Here is a 20,781-nt window from a genome sequence, read left to right as displayed (position 1 = left end):
ATTTATTTTAAATTCTGAATTGCTGGAATAATTAACCACAGTTTTCTCAACAAATAGTAAGCATTTATGCTAAATTCCTAAGTGTCTTCTTTATTATTTAGGACAAATAAGAACTAACCAAATGAGCTGTTTCTATTCCACAGAGATGAGTAATATGTCTCCCTTGTAATCATGCCTCCAATATCAATGCTTAAAGTAAACTTAACTGCTTTTCCAGAGATCAAAATACAAGGAGTTAACAAAGTGAACTACTGAGGACAAATAGTTTTGGAAATCCGATTTATGGAGTAATGTCCATTACTGTGCTTTTCCTCCTTCCATCTTTTAATCATGTCCATGCCTTCTAAACTTGTTTGACTTTCCAATCTTTCACTAACACTTCTCTGCTTCATAACATTTAAAAAATCAGTATTTATTGTGTTGAAATTTACATTCTACTTCAAACCTATTACAAAACACACATGTGTAAACATGGAAAAGAATATAACTCCCCTCCAGTATTTCAACTTTTCATTAAAATGCAAATATAATGATTTTCATTAGCCAGGCAACAATACCCACAGTCTTAAATCAAACCCAACCCAACTCAATTATCTTTTCTATGTACATTCCAACTGTCCCTAAGATATACTCTTCCTCTTATGTTGGATCATTTGTTGATGAATATTTTTAGATTTTTATTTGTCATTATTATCCCTGATTGGAGAGGGAAAAGCACAATGTGTGACTCGAGATTTTAAATTTTGGATGTATCCTACTCCTTAAACAGACAAATATAAAAATACTTCACTAAATTTTAAACAACTGGAAAATGATCCGTTTTCCATTCCTAAACCCTACAAGAAGAAGGAAGAAAACTCACTCAATGCAATTAAAAGTATGTCAGGAGGATAACAGCCAGTAAATTTCACGTATATTTCACATTCGACCTTCTCAGCAGTCTATCCAGCCCACACTTTATTTGCCATAGGTAGAAAACTCTCCACAGAAACTTAGCTTAATATCGCTAGACGAGCAGCCCCAATGAAAGAGATTCAGCAAGACTCATGTGTGTAAGAAGGAGAAGGAGGAGGAGGAGAAAGAGGAGAAAAAGAGGAAGAAGGGGAAGAAAGAGGAAGAGGAAGAAGGAATAGAAGAGGAAAGAGGATGAGGAGAAAAGAGACACAGAGAAAAGCAGAGAGATAAAAGACCAAAGAAAAGAGAGCAGCCAAGAGGGAAAGAGAAATTCGGATGGGACTGTTAGAAATCTGCTCTCTACGTCTCTGTTTCTTTACTGGGATTGGGTTTCATTTCTTTCGGCGCCCCTGACCTTGCAGTCTTCCAACTCTCCACACTCCCCCCCCCCCCCCGCTCCTGCCCGCCCGCCCCCTCCCCCGGCCTGCGCCTGCCTTTGTGTCCGCCTGTCACTTACCGGGGAACCCGACGAAGCTGATTCGGGAGAAGCACAAAGCCAGGACACAGATTTGCCCACAAATTCTCTCACACACATTCCCCAGGCTGGAAGGTACAGCCCATCGCAGAGCTGATGTACCTCGAGAAAAGTGGGTTCGGGTCTTATTGGGGGAACCAGAGAAACTATTCTTTCCTCTCTCGCTCGGCACCGCTAACAAAACGCGCGGACTTCAGGAAAAAACAAAACCCCACTGAGTGGACTCCTGTTCCACTCGCCTGACACTCGCTGAGCACAGCCCCCGAAAAGGGGGACACGGGGCAGAAGGGGGCGGACGCAAACGCACACCCAGACCCAGAGCCCCAGCGGAGAAAAGGGTCGAAGACCAACCACTCCGTCTGTGTTCTCCCCAGGGCGGGCGAGGATAAACCCGAGGCTCGTCTGCCTTCCACGAAGGGAGGGGGTGGGGAAGCTTCAAGGGGAAGGTCGTGCCCCCCACAGCTGAACTATTTTAGAAAGGAAAGCAGAGAAAAATCACTTTCCGGAGGATAAAAGGCCGGGAAAGCAGCCGGCCGGACTCCCAAAGGTAAGTTTTCTGGGCGAGGAGGACACGAGCACTAGCAGGAGAGAGAGGAGGACACAGAACTACAGGTTTAAAGGGGGGTGGGGGGAATTAAAACTATATTTGTCAGCCATGTTGAAGAGGCTCCAGTAATTTGTGAAGCTTCCCTCTTCCCTCTGGGTATTTGTGGGTGACACTGCAGGCTTCGCTCCCCAGTCCCCACAAGCCCGAGAGAAAGCGCAGGGGAGAGGAAAGGGAGAGTTTCGCGGCACAAGAGAAGCGCTCTGACCTCGTTCTCGTCCCTCAGCCTTGCAGCAATCCAGCAGTGGCAGTCGGGTCTCCTTTCTAACAAATCCTAAAGGGCAGCCATCTTGCTTCCTTCTGCTTCTCTACGAAAGCAGCCTAGCCTCCGCATCAATATTCATAAGGCAGTTTGACGTCTGTTCTCATCACTCGGCGGGGCCGGCGTCTCGGGGCGGCCGCGGCGAGGGGGCGGACGTGACTCGCATGCGAGCCGGGCCTGGGCGCGCGGCGCTCGCGAGGAGGCGGCGGGGCCGCCCGAGCTCTCGCCGCAGCCGCCGCTCTCCTCCTCCTCCGCCTTCTCCGCCCCGCTTCCTCCTCCTCCTCCTCCTCCTCCTCCCCCCGGCCGCCTCCGCCCCCTCCACCCGGCCGCCGCCTCCTCCGTCCCGGTCTCCGCCGCCGTCCCGGGGCCCTGGGCCCCGGCTCCCCGGTAATCGGCTCCCCGCCCCGGGGCTCCCCCCACAAAGGCCGGCGGCCCCTGGGGCCGAACGAGGGGGCGCGCGGTCGAGGCCGGGGCTGGGGAGCCAGCGGGGGGAGCCGCGGGCCCGGAGGAGCGCGGGGCGGGAGCGCGCGGGGGAAGGTCCGGCCCCCGGGACCTTCGGATGGGTCTCCACTGTGGTGAAGGCGCGGGGCGGGCGCGAAGGGGGAGGTGGCGTGCGTCCCTGGCAGGAGGCTGCGAGACCCCAGCTTAACCTTTTAAACTTTTTGCTGGTACCGCACCCCCCCGCCGCCCCCGCCCCCGCCCCGACTCCCACCTCCTGGCAGGTATCCCCGCACACGCCCCCTCGCGCACCCACCCCCTGGTAGGTCCACCCGCCTCGCCTCGTCCCCGCTTTGGCATCCTCTCCACACAGTCGCTTTCATCTCGCTCAGCAGAAGCACTCCCCAGTTTCGCGGAGGGCATGCCCTTAGTGCTTTAGGGGCCTGTAGTTTTAAAGACTTGACAAATTAGGAAATTGACCCAGGCCCGCTTCTCCCCGCCCCGGCCCACCTTCTGTTTACTTTGGCCACGTGGGCTGGGAAGGATTCAAGCAGATCCGAGAGGGCTTTCGCACCGGTGACTACTTCGCGCTGGATTCGGTTGTAAGAAATAAATCTGCACTTTCAAATGCTTAAATTTACCCCCATAAGAGCCTCTATTTTGAAAAAATGTCCAGCCTTATAATTAAGTAATGAAGAAATCGACCCATAAAGAACTAAATGCCGAATGACAACGGACGCTCGATTTTCCCTGAAGTTCGGAATTGTATAACCACTCGCGTCCACTGACAGATTTTCTTTTCCATTGCCGAGTAGTTTTACTTCTCTTTTTAATGCTTTTTTTTTCCTAATCATAAATTTTTTATGTGAAGATGAGATAAAGAACAAAGCCCATGTGAATTGGTGTATCAGATGGTTTTTGAGATTTGCCCTCTATTAGAAGTTCTCACGTTACTGGCATTCAAATTTTAGATAGACGTTTTGGGCACATCTTTTACGGGATCACTACATGGTGATCACGATACTCTTAAGTAAACACAAGTTATTTTGTGTAACTCACGGTTTTTTGTCCGCAAGTCTTTACCTAATTTATGAAATCGGAATATTTTCTCTTTGAAAAGTGTTAAAAGAACTCTTTGTATGTGTCACGTTGTTACTAAGAAGAGCGTTTGAAGTGAAACACTGTTTATTCCACTTTGAGACCAAGTTGACTTCGATTTCTGGTTTTGCACTAGACTAAGTAAAATCGTTCGTTTCCCTAAGCATTCATGTAAAATGAATTTCCATCTTTTCTAATTGTACACTAATGTGTCATTGAAGTCTTGGCAATTGCTAATGGACTTTAAGCTGTTTTAAAGGTGCCTTGTAATTTGTTTCTCAAGTCCAAAAAGTAAAGTGTTCCGAAGGCTGTGACGTACAGTTGTGCAGCGCACAGAACAGCAGAATTGTGGAAAGCATGAGCTTTGGAGTCCACAGAGGCAGATGAATCTTGACTCCACCCTTACTAAATGTGTGACCTTGAGCATGGTACTTAACCCTTTGTGTATATCAGTTTCCTCACTTGTCAAACACCATCTAAAACAGTGTGGTTGTGAGGATTAAATATGACACTAAGTGCCCAGGTGGTTATAACTACTGGTTATTACTATTACCAATCATAAACCATCTACTTTCAAGAGTTTTTCTTGTTTAACTAGAAATATAGAAGTAATTAGATGTCTTCCTACATTGAATAACATGGCAAATCTTGTATTGGCATGTGTCTGATATAAACACCCGTATATTCCCTTATTTATATGATAATTGAGGAAATGGTCTGTAGGGTCACCTCCTTCTCATCTTTTAAACCTCTCTCTTTGTTGTAGCAGGTGGTTCTCATCTACCTGGAATCATACTTGGCTTGCAGTTGGTTTTGCAACAGGCCCTGAAACTTTTCTTGCCAACTTCTTCCTTTGCACCTCCACCCCACCCTTAACCACCATGACATTTGTTAATTGAAAAGAAAATGCCTTACTCCTCTTGGCTGTTATGACTTTTCAACAGCAAAAGGAAGTAAAATTCTAAAGGTCTCCAGGTGTAAAATATCTTATTGAAAGTTTGTATTGTTGATTTTTTTAAAACCTCTTCCTTACTTGCTATTTCTGGGAAAGATAAGCTATAGTGAACATAATCAGTTGTTGACTGGATATTAGTGCACATTTGTATGGGTAATTCGGAGCAAGCTTTTATTAATTGTGTGCATTCTTAAGATTTCTCCTCTTACAGATGTGGATAATCTATTTTTAAAAGATAATTTGCTGTTTTAACAGCAGTCAATTGCCATCAAACTCCTTACCATTTTCTTTTTTTTTTTCTCCAACTAGAAAGACCAGCAGTACTTCCACACAGGAAAATCCTTGCTTCCTTACCAGAGGAAAAAAACTAATAAAACAAGTCCCACGACATGCTATTCTGTGTTAGAAAATTGACTTGATTGGGCTGGGCACCTGCTGTCTAACTCAATTGCTCAGTCTCTAAGCCTCGTAGGGTGGAGGCAGCTTCCTGTCTGCTCTGTCCTTTAAAGAGCTGACAACAGGGCTTTCCTGGTGGTGCAGTGGTTAAGAATGCGCCTGCCAATGCTGGGGACACGGGTTCGAGTCCTGGTCCATGGAAGATCCCACATGCCGCGGAGCAACTAAACCCATGCGCCACAACTACTGAGCCTGCGCTCTAGAGCCCACGAGCCACAACTACTGAAACCTGTGCTCCACAACAAGAGAAGCCACCGCCATGAGAAGCCCGCGCACCGCAACGAAGAGTAGCCCCCGCTCTCCGCAACTAGAGAAACCCTGCGCGCAGCAACGAAGAACCAAGGCAGCCAAAAATTAAAAAATAAGTAAATTTACATTAAAAAGAAAAGGAGCTGACAACAGCAGCTTGCTTTACAATGCAAATTTCTTGTACTAACAAAAAAATAATAGGTGATTCTTAATTTCCTCCCCACCTGGGGAATACGAAATGTTCTTTAAGGACGTGATTTTCTCTTTAACTGAGAGAGAGTTGTGGTGCATACTCCTTTGAAAGAATTACAGTGGTTTAACAAAAACATTAAATCATGGCCTGTTGTTTCCCATCTCCAAAAACATATTTCTGAAGTATGACATGATAAAGATTCTCTCCATGCTTAAAAGACAATTGACCTTCAAACAGCACAGCAGTCATTGCTTTGAAGGGACTTTCTTGTTTCTTTTGTCGAGTGACATTACTGCACACCATACAAAGGTACATATTTAATATAAGTAGAATGCTAAGTTTAAAAAATCCCCAAGAGATGAAACATTTAGACAGAACACTAAATTATTGATATACATTATTATTATTAATTCAAACCATTATTGTCTAAAGCCGACGATCATAATATTATGAGATTCTTGATAGAGTCTCTTTTGTTAATATGATTTCTGCTTACTTTTTTCCTGACCTTGTTTCATATGGTTAATTTCTCTTTCTATCATTTGGAAATTTTAAAGAAACAGACACAAATGATATAATCCTAACACTCAAATCAGGAACGTTCCAATGTGTGTACTGATTTAATGGGGGTTAAAATGAAATGTCAGATGAAACTCAAAAGCTTAATCCTGTTAAAATATTGTCAAAGGCGTTATAAGAAGAATATCAGGGGGACTTCCCTGGCGGACCAGTGGTTAAGACTCGGAGCTTCCACTGCAGGGAGCATGGGTTCAATCCCTGGTCAGGGAACTGAGATCCCACATGCCACGAGGTGTGGACAAAGAATATTAGGCTCATTAGTGAGACAGATCTCATGGAAGTGCCTCCAGAAGTATTGCAAATGTGTTGCTAATATCAATCTCTTTTCTTCTCATAAATTCTGAATTCACAATCCAGTAACTACTCTTATTCTCATCCAACTTTGGTAACGCATTTAATATCCCACTTTCTTTTTTTAAAGTAATTAATTTAGATTTTATTTTTGGCTGTGTTGGGTCTTTGTTGCTGCGTGTGGGCTTTCTCTAGTTGCGGTGAGCAGGGCCTACTCTTTGTTGCGGTGCGTGGGCTTCTCATGGCAGTGGCTTCTCTTGTTGTGGAGCACGGGCTCTGGGAGAGCAGGCTTCAATAGTTGTGGCACAAGGCTCAGTAGTTGTGGCTCGTGGGCTCTAGGGCACAGGCTCAGTAGTTGTGGAGCACGGGCTTAGTTGTTCCACGGCATTTGGGATCTTCCTGGACCAGGGCTCGAACCTGTGTCCCCTGCATTGGCAGGTGGTTTTTTAACCACTGTGCCACCAGGGAAGTCCCCCACTTTCTTCTGAGGGAATAATTTTTCAGTTTCAGTGATAAACTTCAATAATGAAGTTTCTTATATAGGATTTTATCGTTTTAAAAGCATTTTTGTACACTAATATTTTTGTGGTAAGGTGTACACTAACAGTTTAATATTCAAAATCATATGCCACATTAAAATGGCATTTAATTCTTGTCTTATAAAAATGAGAAGTGAGGCTAAGTGACTTTTCCTGCAATAGAAGATCATCTCTCAAACCCAAGTTTTGTGAATCCAAGATCAGGCCTTTTTCATTATATCCAAACTATCCTCATATCTTTTCCTGCTCATCTTCCTCTGAATTTTTCTCACCATTATTAGTACTAACTAGTATAAGAATCTTCCCTTCAAAACTCAAAATAATTTTCCATTATTCTCTTACTTTAAAAAAACAACTCAACACCTGCATTTACATATACTACATTTACTTGTTAAATACTGGCTATGTACCAAGCATTGCAGTAATTCTTGTACATTTATTATCTTTTAATTTAATGCTTAGCATAACCAAATAAGGTAGGTAAAAGCTTATCGAGAATTAACAGTTGAGTGATTTGGTTGGGATTAAAGAGCTGGAACCAAGGTCTAAATCTAAATCTAGGTTTGTCTGATTCTAAAGCTCATGTCCTTGCAAGCTGCACTGTTCTGTCTCCCCAGTTTAGCAGATACAGATACCTATGTTTAATGCCATGATAAGTTTTTCACACAATTAGTGTGTGGGGGGGTTTGTTTTGGGGGGGTTTTGTTTTTGTTTTCTTTACAATAACATTAGTGTTCCCTATCTCCTCCTCATAAAACAAAAGCAGAAACAAAAACTCTTCTGTCTAAACCTTTACTTGGATTTGTTTATTTGTTTGTTTGTTTGTTTTTGTTTTTGAATCATTTGCTTTCTACCCTGTTTCTATTGTTTCCAATTGTATGCTAGAAGTTGGCATGTTTGAACTTTTTGGAATAATCATTATATTTGTGTAATAAACAAATGTGGTATCACACTCCTGCCCACTCCCCCATCCCTATAACATATGTCTTATCCCCACTAACAAATTGTTTACAGATAAGTTCTGCTTCCTGTTTTTAATATTAGTGTGGTGAAAGGACGTTGCACCCTTGATCTGCTCCTGATTTCCTTAAATGACTTAGGGTTCATTCCCGCCAAACAGGGAAGCTGACAGGTGGAAAGAGTGCCACCTACTGAAATTGTTCATAGGACATGGATCTTTGGGAATAAAATACTCAGAATGGGATGGCACCAAATCTTTCCATTGGGAAAATGAATGAGACTCACCTCTGGAGCTTTTGAAAAATTCAGATAACTAGCTTGCACTTCTCTACGCCCAGCAGTGTCTTGGTTTGATTAATGAGGTCTGGGATGGGGTTAGAGTAACAATATTTTTCAAAAAATTCACGGATAATCAGATGTACAGCTCTGCTGAAAAATCACGGGTATAGCTTAATGTGTAAAAATACGATGAAAACAATTAATGCTTACACATGATATTAATAGTTAATGGGCACAAAATGTTGTCATTTATGGAGCATCCCATGACAAAAAGCAAAGAGTGAGTATCTCGCTACAGTCTGGTGAAGCCCTCACACCTTTTCAAAGATGGAGCAAATTTGCCTGTGACTCCCTTTCTGTATTTCAGGTTGGTTAAATCCTTCTAAGTTCTCTTGTGGCAGGTTAAAAACAAACAAACAAACAACTCTCCTTTGAGGAAGAGATAAATAATTAGCAGCCAAAGAATGACCCAGATTATTACTAGTGAAAAGGAAAGAGCAGGGGAAAATGCAAGTGATAGGACTGATAGCCTGATTCAGTGGAGAGAAAGAAGTGTTGAAAGTTGCCTGAGTTCAACTTGTGAAGAATACTTAGGGATTTTTGTTCTAATAAAAAAAAATTCTATTGGTTGAGTTTTGTCACATTTTCTAAAAACATTTAAACCCTTCTTTAATCGAGGTGGTTAGACAAATTGATTCTGATTTCTTTCTTCTTCCAAAATAATGGTCATGCAATAGTTTATGAATGTATTACAAAGCAGCTAACTATTAGTGCAGTTCTGACTGGAAGAAAGCTTTACAGATGAAACTAATTTTAGGTCCCCATGAGCTAAATTCTTCCCTTTCTTATGATATTCTATATGGAAAAGAAGGAAAAATAAAAAAGGAAGTAGGGTAGTCACTATTTGACATCCAATTTTCTTCAAATATTCTAAAGTGTGTTTTCATACTTTCTAGAGATGTGTGAGAAAAATCTAATGAGATCTGAATCAGTGCCAACTCAGAGCCTGTGGGAAGGAGGGGTAGTTTCCTGCAAAGATCTACACCACCAACCTCTGTTTAATTTGCTTTCTTATTTTATATCTTAGAGTACAATACTATTACCATTTGGCAGAAAATCTCCTTGATCTGTCAGTAATTAGGCATGCCTCTAAGTTGAACATGGGTGGATTGCCAAGCAATTGTTCTGCATTTCACAATGACTTTAATCCCCAAGAGAATAAAGTACATTTAAGCAGTGACCACAAAATAGGGGTTCCTGAAAGAGAAGTTGGAGTAGAAGGTGAAAAGAAACACACACACACACACACACACACACACACACACACACACACACACACATTAAATCAGAACATCAAAAACACATGCTAAAGAAGCATTTCTTTGGGGGTCCCTAACATTTATTTCTCTGAAATCTTATGATCACTGACCCTAGTTAGATTGAGTAGAGAGAGATAAGGAAGTGAGAACTATTGAAGAATGGTGTGCCTAGCACAGGGTTGGGAGATGTCAGGTGGGTGTGATCCTGGTGGTGATAATGATATACTTTAATAAAGGAGACTTTCCTGATTCTCCTTAAATCTTAAAACATTAATAGCTATTGTCTACTAGTGAACAAGAAGCAAAAGAGTCTCTCTCTAAATTTAAAATCCAAAAAAGGCTAAAGTCATAATTTTGGTGGGTGAGGGCCACTGTTAAAGGTAAAAGTAGTATCAACTCACAAAACAGATATTCAAAAAAATTTAGGAGCAGAAACTAGTAAAAGCATACTTATTGGAATGTTAAACTCAGTCTGATATGAGTAAATGGCATGGTGTAGGACTGTAGTCTAGACTCTGCTACTAAAAAACCTACCCCAAATCTTTAACATGCATTATCTCATTTAGTATTTACAATAATCTTTAAAATAGATGAGACAGTTATGAATCCCATTTTATTTTATCTTATTTTTTAACACTAGGGAGCATGTATTTAACACATGAGGGGACACGTCAGAGAGATTAAGTAACTTGCCCAGGGTTACACAGCAGGTGATACATTCTCAGACTTAAGTCTTCTTCAGTATTCTTTCCACAAACCAAAGGGAAACAAATAAACCAACTTTAATTCCTTCCTGGGGGCAGAAAAGAAGCTCTGATCAACCTGTGACATTGTATCTTAGGCTGATACATTTGTATTCCTTGCCTATGCTCACACAGGCAGAGCAGAATGCTACAGTAATGGAAACATTTAGGAAAAGTGCGTTTACTGTTTTTCATTTATTTACTTGTTTATGTTTTAATGTAGGCCATCCACTGTGGTAGGAATTCTGTTCATTCCAAATATGAGGGGAAAGTTAATCTATTCCCTAAAAAACATTTCTAAAGGGAAGAATAACAGGTCAAGACACTCTCAGAAATTAAAAAAAAAAACAACCAAAAACTGTAGAAATGAAGGTTTGTTAGTCTCATTTTCCATTGCAAAATGGTTCATCTGAAATTTCTAAACTGTCATAGGTTATGGTGATGCTTGAGATACTGATGTGTCATTTGCGTTTCAATTTCACATTCTTGAGAGGCAGCTTAATCAGCACATGACCGTAACCAGAGTCAAATGGCATCGTTACGAGGGTTTGCTCAGGAAATCCTCAAATCACAGAATGATCAGAAACGGATGGAAATACCATCGCAAAAACATCCCTTAAAAGGTGTAATAATAACGACATATCTGGTCATTCTTGTTTCACATTAGTGGTAGCGTTTCCCAGGCTCTGCTTTCTCAGCCTTTAAGAAAGGCTATATTTAAAATTAAATTTAAATTAATTCTAAATTTAAAATTAAACTTACATGGTGATGACTCATTGCATTATTCTCACTTCAATATACTTCTTATTTTTTTCTCTCATTCAGTGATATAACAGTGAGCAAGATGTGTTCCCTGCCCTCCAAGAACTTATAGTCAAGTGGGAAAACAGACATGTAAATGGGCTATGATAAAACACTCTGTGTTGTGTGCTGGGCTGCAGTCAGAAGGGTGCTTACCTCATGCTTGAAAGCTCAGAGCAAACCTCCCATGAAAGTAATAGTTAAGCTAAGATCTTAAGGTTGAATAGGAATTATTCAGGCCAAGTAGAAAGTCAGAGAAGAGTGCTCGGTGGAGATAAAAGTGTAAAAAGAGTATATGAAGAATGGGGACAGGAGAGAGCACATGTTTGAGGGGGGAAAAAAAATGTTCCAAATGTATAGGAAGTGAAGAGGGAGAGGGTGACCCTTCAGGCTGTGGCCATGATCATGGGGGTTAGTGACAGTCATGGTAAGGGGTTTGGGTTGTGGCCTAAGTGCGGTAGAAAGTCAATCATGGGTTTTAAGGGAGAAGAAAATGATCAGATTTGGATGTTGGAAATATCTCTCTAGTAGCACTAGGGAGAGTGGATTGAGAGAACACAGTAGCAGGGGCTAGAACACCGGTGGGGAGACAGGGGTAGTGACTTAGGAAAAATTAGGGTGGTCTTGAATTAGAGATTAGGCAATAGGAAGGAGAGAAATGGAATGGTACATGGGTGTCACAGAGGTAGAAGAAATGGAGCCTAGTAACTGCTTGGAAGCATGGTGAAGCAGAGGTGGGGCTCCAGAATGTCACCCAGGTTTCTGACCTGGCTGGGGGAGTTGGTGGTGACTTTCACTGGTGATAGAAATGACAGGAAGAGAAGAGGACCTGGAAGTGGGACTTTGAGAGCTGTAGGAGAAAAAAAGAAATCAGTGATCGAAACATTCAGTTCGAGGCACCGGAGGGACATCCATGGGGAGATGTGCAGTGAGGGATGGCTGAGCCTGAAACCGAGGAAAAAGATTCAGACTGGAGTTAGAAATTTGTGAATCATCCGCAGACAGATGGCAGTTGAGGGAGATACCCTTACACTCTGAGTGAGAAGAAAAGTGGAGTTCTAGGACAGGACCCTCAGAGGGACACCCCCTGTGAGGTTTGAGAGAAAGAAGAGGAGCCTCCAAAGGAGGAAACCAGAGGTGTGTGCTGTTGTGGGAACCAAGTTAAGGACTAGCCTCATGAAACGAGGTCTGACCTGGTGAGCAGGGCCACCTACTAATGAGCTGTCGCCTGAGACAAGTAAGGAGAAGTGCCTTGGGTATAACAGTGGGGCATTCCTTGCAATCCTTGGCCAAGTGAGCTTCAGGAGAAGAGTCCTGGTGACAGAAGCCAGATTGCCTGAGGTTGAAGGATAAACAGGAAGTGAGGATGTGGAGATAGGGAGAGCCAGATGTTTAAAGAAGGTTGGCTACAGAGAGAAGGAAGCAGATAGCAAAGAAGCTCCAGGGCGTTGTCGGATGGAGGAAAGAATGTCTTAAGATGGGAAAGACTCCAGCACGTTTACGGATGGAGAGAGCAGATTGAGGTGGGTGGTTAAAGATACAGGAAAGAAAATAAAACTTACCAAACAAGGCCCCTGAAAGGTAGGGTCTTTTAAAAGAGTATTCTGCTGACAAGCTGCGGAGGGGCATAGGCCTTACAAAGGAGGGGAGGACAATTGGTTTAGTGAGTTCATTTCATCCTGCCCTCCCTCCATCTCTCTCCCTCCCTAGTGGGCTCTGTAGATTTTCTTCACAAGTTTCATCACTGCTTTGGAGAGAAAGAGGAATGGGGTCTGTGAAATGTATTATGAATTAAATGCTGGTGGTTGGACAAAGCTGAGGTGGTGTCTATAATATAACATAAATTTCTAGAAATCAGAGCTTCCTTCAAAACACAAGGGTGTATTATAAAACACTGCAGCTAATAAATACATACTAAAGGGATCCTATAGTGGTGGGACAATCTCCATCTGGGTGATGTGCAGTGACGGCTAAGGCTTCTAATCCATGCTTGGTACTATAATGACAGCTCTGTGATCCAAGAATAATCATAAGAATATATACCAAATATTGGTTGTCTACTGAGTGCTGAGCACAAAGAACATATTATTTTTATACTACAAGGATCCTGCAAGGTAGATATTTATTTTCAGTTTACAGGCTCAGAGAGAATAAATACGTTTCTACAATCAAAGAGCTGGTTAATGGCTCAACTAGCATCAGAACGAAGTTTATTTCAGATTGTGAGCACTTTGCACTAAGTAACATGATGTATCTTTCAGAAATATCTTATTGAAAATTATTTTTGCTCCCGATTTCCCTCAAAGTTATATATTATTATGCAATTAAAATATCTTCTCTTTTAGATAATTGTGACCAACCAACTTAGGAAAAAAATTGGTGTTGGTGTGCAAGGGAGAGAGAGTTGGGGAAAAATTAGATCCAGACATATAGAGATTAATGAGAGGAAAAGAATTATCTCCAGCGTCACATATTCCTTCAGCTTGCCTATTTCCTGCATGCTGCAACTAAAGATCCCGCGTGCGGCAGCAAAGATCCCACGGGCGGCCACTAAGATCCAGTGCAGCTAAATAAATAAATAAATATTTTAAAGGTACGGAGATATTTTGTCTGCCTAGAGCTGAAAGTAATTACACAACTAAACACTTAAATTGCAATTATGACAGGCACTACAAAGGAAAGGTTCGGAGGCTGTGGGGGAAGATACAAGGAAGGATGCAACCCAGTTTAGAAGTCAACTTAAGCTTTCCTTGAGGAAGTGATAATTGGGCTGACTTTTGAAAAATAACTAGAAATGAACCAATCAAATGGGGTGTGGGGAGAGGAGTCTTGTTTCAGGCAGAGGGAATTGCACACGGGAAAGGCCCAAAGCAGAAATGGATGTGTCATAAGGCCAGTGTGGCTGCAGCCCAATGAGTAAGTAGGAGAATACAATCAATGAGGGTGAAGATAGGCAGGGACCAGGACATACAAGGCCTGGTAGGTCACATTGAATCTGTTTTTGTCATTATATATTGATTTAAACTGCTCAGGATCCATCCTCACTTTTGTCACAGAATGATACTATGATTTATCCTTGGGAAACTATAAGCAGATAGGGTAGGGGCAAAAAAGAACCAGGCCTGGCTTTCCTTGACAGTAGAGAGGCCATCTTTGGCCTAATCCATTTTGTGAGCTAAGCCTGGCCACAATGCTTACCCTTGAACGGGTCTCAGTAATAATTATCTTAAGAGAACACAAAGACAAACTTCTCAGGCAAAAGAAGTAACCAGAGCAAAGAGAATATATCAGTTGTAAAGACTCCAGTTCTATTTCAATGGTAAAGATTAGCCTGAAGCTCTCAACCACCAGATCACCCTGAACCTAAGGGATGGTGATGTTGACCTTTTCAGACCCTCATGACTTCAATCAACTAAAGCTTGGACCTGTCAGCTGCCCAAGTCTCTGTCAACTGCTCTGTCAACTGCCAATGGTACATGAATATGCATGTACCATTAGCTTAAAACTTCCCCAGTTTTGCTGTCTGGGGAGACACTGTTTTGGAAAGATCCCCGGAGTTCTCCTTACTTGCTGCAAGAGATAATATATCCTTCCTTCTCCCAATCTTTGGCTTGGTTGTGTCTTTTGGCTCAACATCCATCAAGAGGCGAACTCAGTTTTTCGGGTAACAGAGTCAGTCTTCAAACCGTGAGGTTTAGGAAGAGCCAGTCTACCTTCAGCTTCAAATGTGGGCCCGTGTTGAAGCAGCCATGGCCAATCAGAGAATAACCTCCTGCTCTCCCCACAGGAATTGTTAAGAGGGGGAAACATGCAACCCAAGCCAGGCCAATCAGAACCAATAGGGCCAACTCTGGGCCTTTTGCTGGTGGTGGTGGCTATTGCAACCAGAGGGGAAAGCTCAGTTCTCTCAAAGGAAATGTCTCTCTGTAGCCAACACAGAGGAGAATAGTGCTGAGAGATTATGTCCAGTTAACATCGCTGAATAGATCTGCTCCATAACTTTTTGGGTTTGTGAACCGGTAAATTCCTCTTACCAGGCAAGCCTGTTTGAGATCTATTTTAGTAACTTAGATCTGGAGGGGTCTTGATTTATTATTATTTTTTTAAGTGGTACCAGAATCAAAGTGTGGTGACAGCTAAAGTGTGGAATTAGCTGGGTGTAGGTAGGAAAGAGGCAACGAGGACCTCTTTCTGTTACCTGAAAACTGGGTTCACCTTATCGAAACAAACTTGGGTCCCCTCACCAATGCACAATAAAGCCAATCTACTGACTCTGGATTGTGGTGAAGGAAAGTGCAGCTTTATTGTAAAGGCACTAATACAAGGAGGATGGGTGGCTTGTGCTCTAAAACCCCAAACTCCTTGGTGGTTTTCAGGGAGATATTTTTATAGAGAAAATTTGGGGTGAGGGCTGCAGGGTGTGTGGCTTTCTTCTGATTGGTTGGTACAGGGCTGTGTTCCAGGAATCTTGTACTCAGCCTGAAATTACCATCCTCCACCTGAGTGGGGCCCTTAGTTCCTGCAGAAGATATTGTTATATATACTCCTTGAGGAGGCACCAGGACCCTGCCCCAAGGCTGCACTATTATTTCTTGACTGCTCCTCCCTTGTTTCTGAATTCCCTCTCTTCTGTGATTAGTAACTGTTTGACTCTACACTTTGGAACTCAGGGAAGGTGAAGGAAGCTGAATGAAGCCTATTTCCTACACATAATAAGTGGGAGACATGGAAAGGACTTGTACCTGGGAGGGCCCCACAGGGTCCTGCTCCATTTCAGCCTCTTGGTGGATGTCAAGCCAAAAGCCACAACCAAGCAAGAGATCAGGAGAAGGAAGGAGAGCCAGTAAGGAGAACACTTGGGATCTTTTCCAAAGCAGTCTCTCCCCAAACAGCAAAATTGGGACAGAATCCAACTTCAGTTAATCAAAGTCATGAGGGTCAGAAAAGGTCAACATCATCACCCCTTAGATTCCAATTGATCTGGCGGTTGAGCACCTGAGTTGGGGGCAGGTGGGTTTAAATTCTGTAAAACAGCTCAAGATAGTGCTTGATGCTAGTCTTTACCATCAAAATGGAACCTGGAGTCTTTACAACTGATTTGTTATCTTTGTTATTGTTACTTCTCTTGCCTGATAAGTTTGTCCTTCTGTTCTCTTAAGATCGTTACTACTGAGACCTGTTCAAAGGCAAGCATTGTGGCCAGGCTTAGATCAAAAAAATGGCATAGGCCAAAATGGCTTCTCTTCTGTCAAGAAAGCCATGCCTGGTTCTCCTTCTCCAAGGATCCCCTACCCTATCTGCTTACATTTCTTTAGCTGAGAAGTGAAACACAACAGTTGATTAACTTGTTATCTGTGGTATCTTGGGACTCAGAGTATGGGCCTACTGAGACTGGAGATTAGAAGATGTGTTTTTTTTTTTCTTTAAATAGTAATGTACTGGTTCTTTATTTATTTTTAAACTTTTTATTTTATATTGGAGTATAGCCAATTAACAATGTTGTAATAATTTCAGATGCACAGCAAAGGGGCTCTGCCACACATATGCCTGTATCCATTCTTCCCCAAACTCCCCTCCCATCCAGGCTGCCACATAACATTGAGCAGAGTTCCCTGTGCTCTACAGTAGGTCCTTGTTGGTTATCCATTTTAAATATAGCAGTGTTGTACTGGTTCTTTTTTTATGAGGTTTAGTGAGGTCCTTTAAGAAAGGGACAAGCTGCAGTTAAAGCTGGTTTGTCTGGAAGCAGTGAAAACACTAAGAGCAGCCCTTTAGCCCTTGTCCTGAAATCCCAAACAACTAGGAGTCAGAAACTTTATAACTGTTTGGAATTTGAAAAGTAAAGTCCTCTGTTCCAGTCTAAATTTAGTGCTAGCAAAAGTGGGTAGGGTAGAATGAAATCAGAAGATAGGATTGAAATCAGAAGCTCCACCCACCTCTGCTGACAAAACATCAAGGTTAATTGTTAGAAGACAGAAACCACCCCTTTGGGATCTAGAATCAAGGATTAGGCCTCAGTACCAATGTTGGCTTTTGTTGCTAACTCCCTGAATTTATAGGAAACAAATAGATTGTAGAGTGTACTAAACTTTTAAGGAACTTGGGTTTCCAGAGAAACTCATACACCCCTAAACTCAGGGCTGTGATTGCTCAACCCCCAAGGCGGTACTCAGGATCCTAAACCCATACTAACAGAAAAAGCACCAGTAGTAGAGTGTGATGACCAGAAAATAAAAACTCCCCAGCGCCTTTCTCACCGATGGCCATAGAGGACATATTACATGGGAGATCATCCCTGAAGACAGATTCCAGAGTATACAAAAGGGGTCCTCAAGAAATTCACTCCAAAGCCAAGGCAAAGGATCCCTCTACTGCTGTCCTGCAAATAGTCCATTGCATGCCACCCCTCCTCCCATTTCCCCTTTTTCAAATTGAAGTTTTTACGGTAGTTATTTTGTTTCCTCCTCACAAATATACATTGTTTGTTGGAGATGATTAAATGTATCATTTTACAATAGATTTCTTTTTTTTTTTTTTTTTTTTTTTTTTTCAGTACCAGGGCCTCACTGTTGTAGCCTCTCCCATTGCGGAGCACAGGCTCCGGGTGCAAAGGCTCAGTGGCCATGGCTCACGGGCCTAGCTGCTCCGTGGCATGTGGGATCTTCCCGGACCGGGGCACGAACCCGCGTCCCCTACATCGGCAGGCAGACTCTCAACCACGGCACCACCAGGGAAGCCCTACAATAGATTTCTGAACCAGGAGGAATGCACATTAACAAGAGAGTCTAGACTCAGTCTGGTTGCAGTAACTGGGTAACACTTGAATGGTGCTGGTACATATGCTTTTGATATGATATAAGAAAAAGATGTGTGGATGTTGTGCAGCCAGGAGGTGAACTATAGTAAACATCTGTGTTTTGACCTATCAGGAATCCATTTCTTCTAGGTCCACTCCCTAATTTTCCCAGAGGAACTACTCTTAGCTTTCATTACATGTGACCAGGTGAATCTGACTTCACTTTCAGCTTCAGACGCCAGTCAGAACATTGTAAACCTCTGACTTTAGTGATTGGTTCTGGACGTCATAACCACATGTTGGTATCTAGGCCAGTTAAATCAAAAGCAACAAAACAGTCCTGGGGCTGGGGAAGAGGCCTTTTTTTTTTTCTGTTGGGATTGTTGTGAATATAGAATATAGGCCTGGGTTTTCTATCACCTATTGTAAATGAAGAACCTGCCTGACAATAAAGCTAAAATAGACCAAACAAAAGCATTTGACCTATTTGAGCTACCTCATCTAGCTGAACCTGAAAATAATCTATCCTTGAATTTTTCATTATGTGAGTCAATCCCCCCCACGCCACTTCCCACTTTCTTGGGGGTAATCTAGTTTATGTTGGGTTTATTTCCTTACTAATTGAATGAACATTTAACCCAAGAGCAATGGGAAGTCATGACTGGATTTCATCAGGGATGTGATCATATTTGAGAGTTTTGAAGAGCAAGGTTTGTTTGAGTACCTCTTCTTGAAGGAACAGCAATAAAATGTTTCCCATTTCATTCCCAAAATGTAATAAGGAGAAAGAATCAGTCGGCTAACTGTTATACCTATATTTGTACCCAGTATGTGTAGCGAGACCAAATCTAATTGTGGTTAGGGGTCACTGGGGACAAGGTAGATGAGTATTGTACACAAATTGTTACATTACTCTTCTTTAGTGTCTACTATTTGATCTCCCTTCATTTGGCATATAATTGTATCCATGTATATTTTTGTACATTCACCAAGCCAGTTAGCATTTCATAGATGAAATGACTAAGGTTCTGGCTCATTCTCTGTTTGTGAACTGCAAATTTGAAAAGATAGTTGGTAGGACTCCTATTTCTTTTCCAAGATAGAAATGTAGTAAGCATTTGTCATGAAAATATGGAAGAGAATAGGCCCACCAATTGCTATAATTACCTATAGCAAGATGAAGAATGATTTATTAGCATTAATTATGTCACATGTACATATATTAATTAAGATTAAGAAGAAATGCTGGACATTTTCTAATGAAGTTAGAAGTGTTCTGGCTGTCTTCCATCACTTAAAATAATCTTTTTTTAAAAATTATTTTAATCTTAGCCAATGGGTAAAAGTAAAGTATACAACTTGTAGATCACATTTTAAATTTTACTGCTCTCCACTTCATCTCCTTTCCCTACTGTAGGCTGGATTGTGGACATGATGGTAAGAGCCACTGTTGACCATGGGCCATGCAGATGAGGACAACCCTCTAGAAGAGGCAGAGTAACAAGGCAGAAGTAACCTGGATCCCCTAATGACCATGTGGATTGGAGCCACCTACCTACCCAAGACCACCCATGAGAAATAAATTCTGTTGTATCTAAAGCATTGTATTTTGGTGGCTCTTTATTACATCAATTTAGCATGTACACCCATAAAATACAATGGATTATTTCCAAATAATGTGTGTATGTATGTGTGTGTGTGTGTGTGTGTGTGTGTGTGTGTGTGTATGTGTTTGTAGCAGATTAGGTGACCAAAAACTAAACAAAAATCCAACTTTTCCTTTATTCTCATGATACAGAGGGAGTGTCCTCTATGGCAATGGTTGTCAAACTTTAGAATGCATAAAAATTTCCTGGGAAGCTTCTTTAAAAAGATGATTCTGGATTCTATTACCAGAGATTCTCATCTACAAGGGCTGGAGTATGGTCCAGGAGTCTGCATTTTTAAACAAGCATCCCAGATAACTCTGATACAAGTGGTCTGAGAACTTTATGTGTAGAAGATCTGTCAACACTATCCATGATAGACTGTGTGTGCTTTAGGAAAAGTAGGGATATGTAACAGAATAACAAGGGTATTTCTAAATTCATAATTTTGGGGGCACAAAAGTTTAATTTGATTAATCAGTTTATGTAAAAGTAATAATCTTATAAACTGTTACTCTTTTTAAATTAGTTTGAATTTAATTCTATCTAAGATACAGACAGAACTTGAAACATTTAATTCTGCATGTTCTAAAAATGGACTTGAACTATGCTAAAATTATAAATAATGATTCAATTATAGGAAGTGACTGAAAATCTGAAATTTATATCAGAAAGATATAAAGCAAGAGATAGACTTTTTGCTGCAATATTCAGTTCTGTAGGGATGATATAGAAGTTCTAAACCTTCACTTAAACAAATTTAAAGATTGAACGACAAGCTTAGTATTCAATTCTTAGATGTTTCTATAACTTTCAGAAGCAGAAAGGTATAAGAAAACAGGTGAGAAAAATGAAAGGAAATGCTAAACTAGGCCCCTCTCACTTCAAATCCTCAAGTCTAAAAAAAAGGTTTAAGAAAAAAATTTAATCTAATTATGCCTTGGTGGAAAACAAGAGCCAGCCAGAGGGGATGGGGGTAGGGTGGGGGAAGCCCCCAGACTCTACACTGGTAAACTCTTGCCTTCATTTTTGAAGGCAAGTTGAATTATGTATCTTTTACCTCTAATATATATTTGTTGTAAAGAAAAGAGGGCCTATTTTTCAGCTGAGGACTTATTCCGCTTCCTCAGAATGCAAGAAAAAT

The 20,781-nt window shown here is 41.7% G+C and overlaps 2 protein-coding genes across 9 annotated transcripts in view; one reads left to right on the top strand and one right to left on the bottom strand.

Annotated features, from left to right (window-relative positions):
* TET2 (tet methylcytosine dioxygenase 2) overlaps positions 1-2,543 on the bottom strand; it is a 132,197-nt gene extending 129,654 nt beyond the window's left edge. For all 3 annotated transcript variants that reach the window (XR_010841123.1, XM_059067430.2, XM_059067433.2), the window contains exon 1: positions 2,242-2,543. The gene's annotated coding sequence lies outside the window, so the exon portion shown is untranslated. The remainder of the gene's footprint in view (positions 1-2,241) is intronic.
* On the top strand, positions 1,409-19,590 carry LOC136794396 (uncharacterized). Of its 6 annotated transcripts, XM_067036430.1 has the most exons (4): positions 2,454-2,682; positions 3,277-3,335; positions 5,096-5,993; positions 19,409-19,590. In XM_067036430.1, the coding sequence occupies exons 1-3, from the start codon at positions 2,460-2,462 to the stop codon at positions 5,198-5,200; spliced, it is 387 nt and encodes a 128-aa protein (XP_066892531.1). In that variant the 5' UTR covers positions 2,454-2,459; the 3' UTR covers positions 5,201-5,993; positions 19,409-19,590. The 6 variants fall into 6 exon arrangements, 4 of the variants coding, with proteins under 4 accessions (XP_066892531.1, XP_066892533.1, XP_066892532.1 ...); XR_010841124.1 differs by lacking the exons at positions 2,454-2,682; positions 3,277-3,335 and adding an exon at positions 1,409-1,976; XM_067036432.1 differs by lacking the exon at positions 3,277-3,335.
* The last annotated feature ends 1,191 nt before the right edge of the window (positions 19,591-20,781 follow it).

The sequence above is a fragment of the Kogia breviceps genome, chromosome 6, assembly GCF_026419965.1.
Source record: "Kogia breviceps isolate mKogBre1 chromosome 6, mKogBre1 haplotype 1, whole genome shotgun sequence".
NCBI lineage: Eukaryota > Metazoa > Chordata > Mammalia > Artiodactyla > Physeteridae > Kogia > Kogia breviceps.
The sequence above is the reverse complement of the archived record's forward strand: the minus strand, read 5'-3'. Positions and strand labels throughout refer to the sequence as shown.

Bases quoted from the DNA above. Each gene is read 5' to 3' on its own strand.
- LOC136794396 (XM_067036430.1), top strand. From the start codon at position 2,460: ATGCGAGCCGGGCCTGGGCGCGCGGCGCTCGCGAGGAGGCGGCGGGGC. The intron at 2,683-3,276 runs GTAATCGGCTCC...TGGGCTGGGAAG, and splicing joins CCCTGGGCCCCGGCTCCCCG to GATTCAAGCAGATCCGAGAG. The intron at 3,336-5,095 runs GTAAGAAATAAA...TTCTCCAACTAG, and splicing joins ACTTCGCGCTGGATTCGGTT to AAAGACCAGCAGTACTTCCA.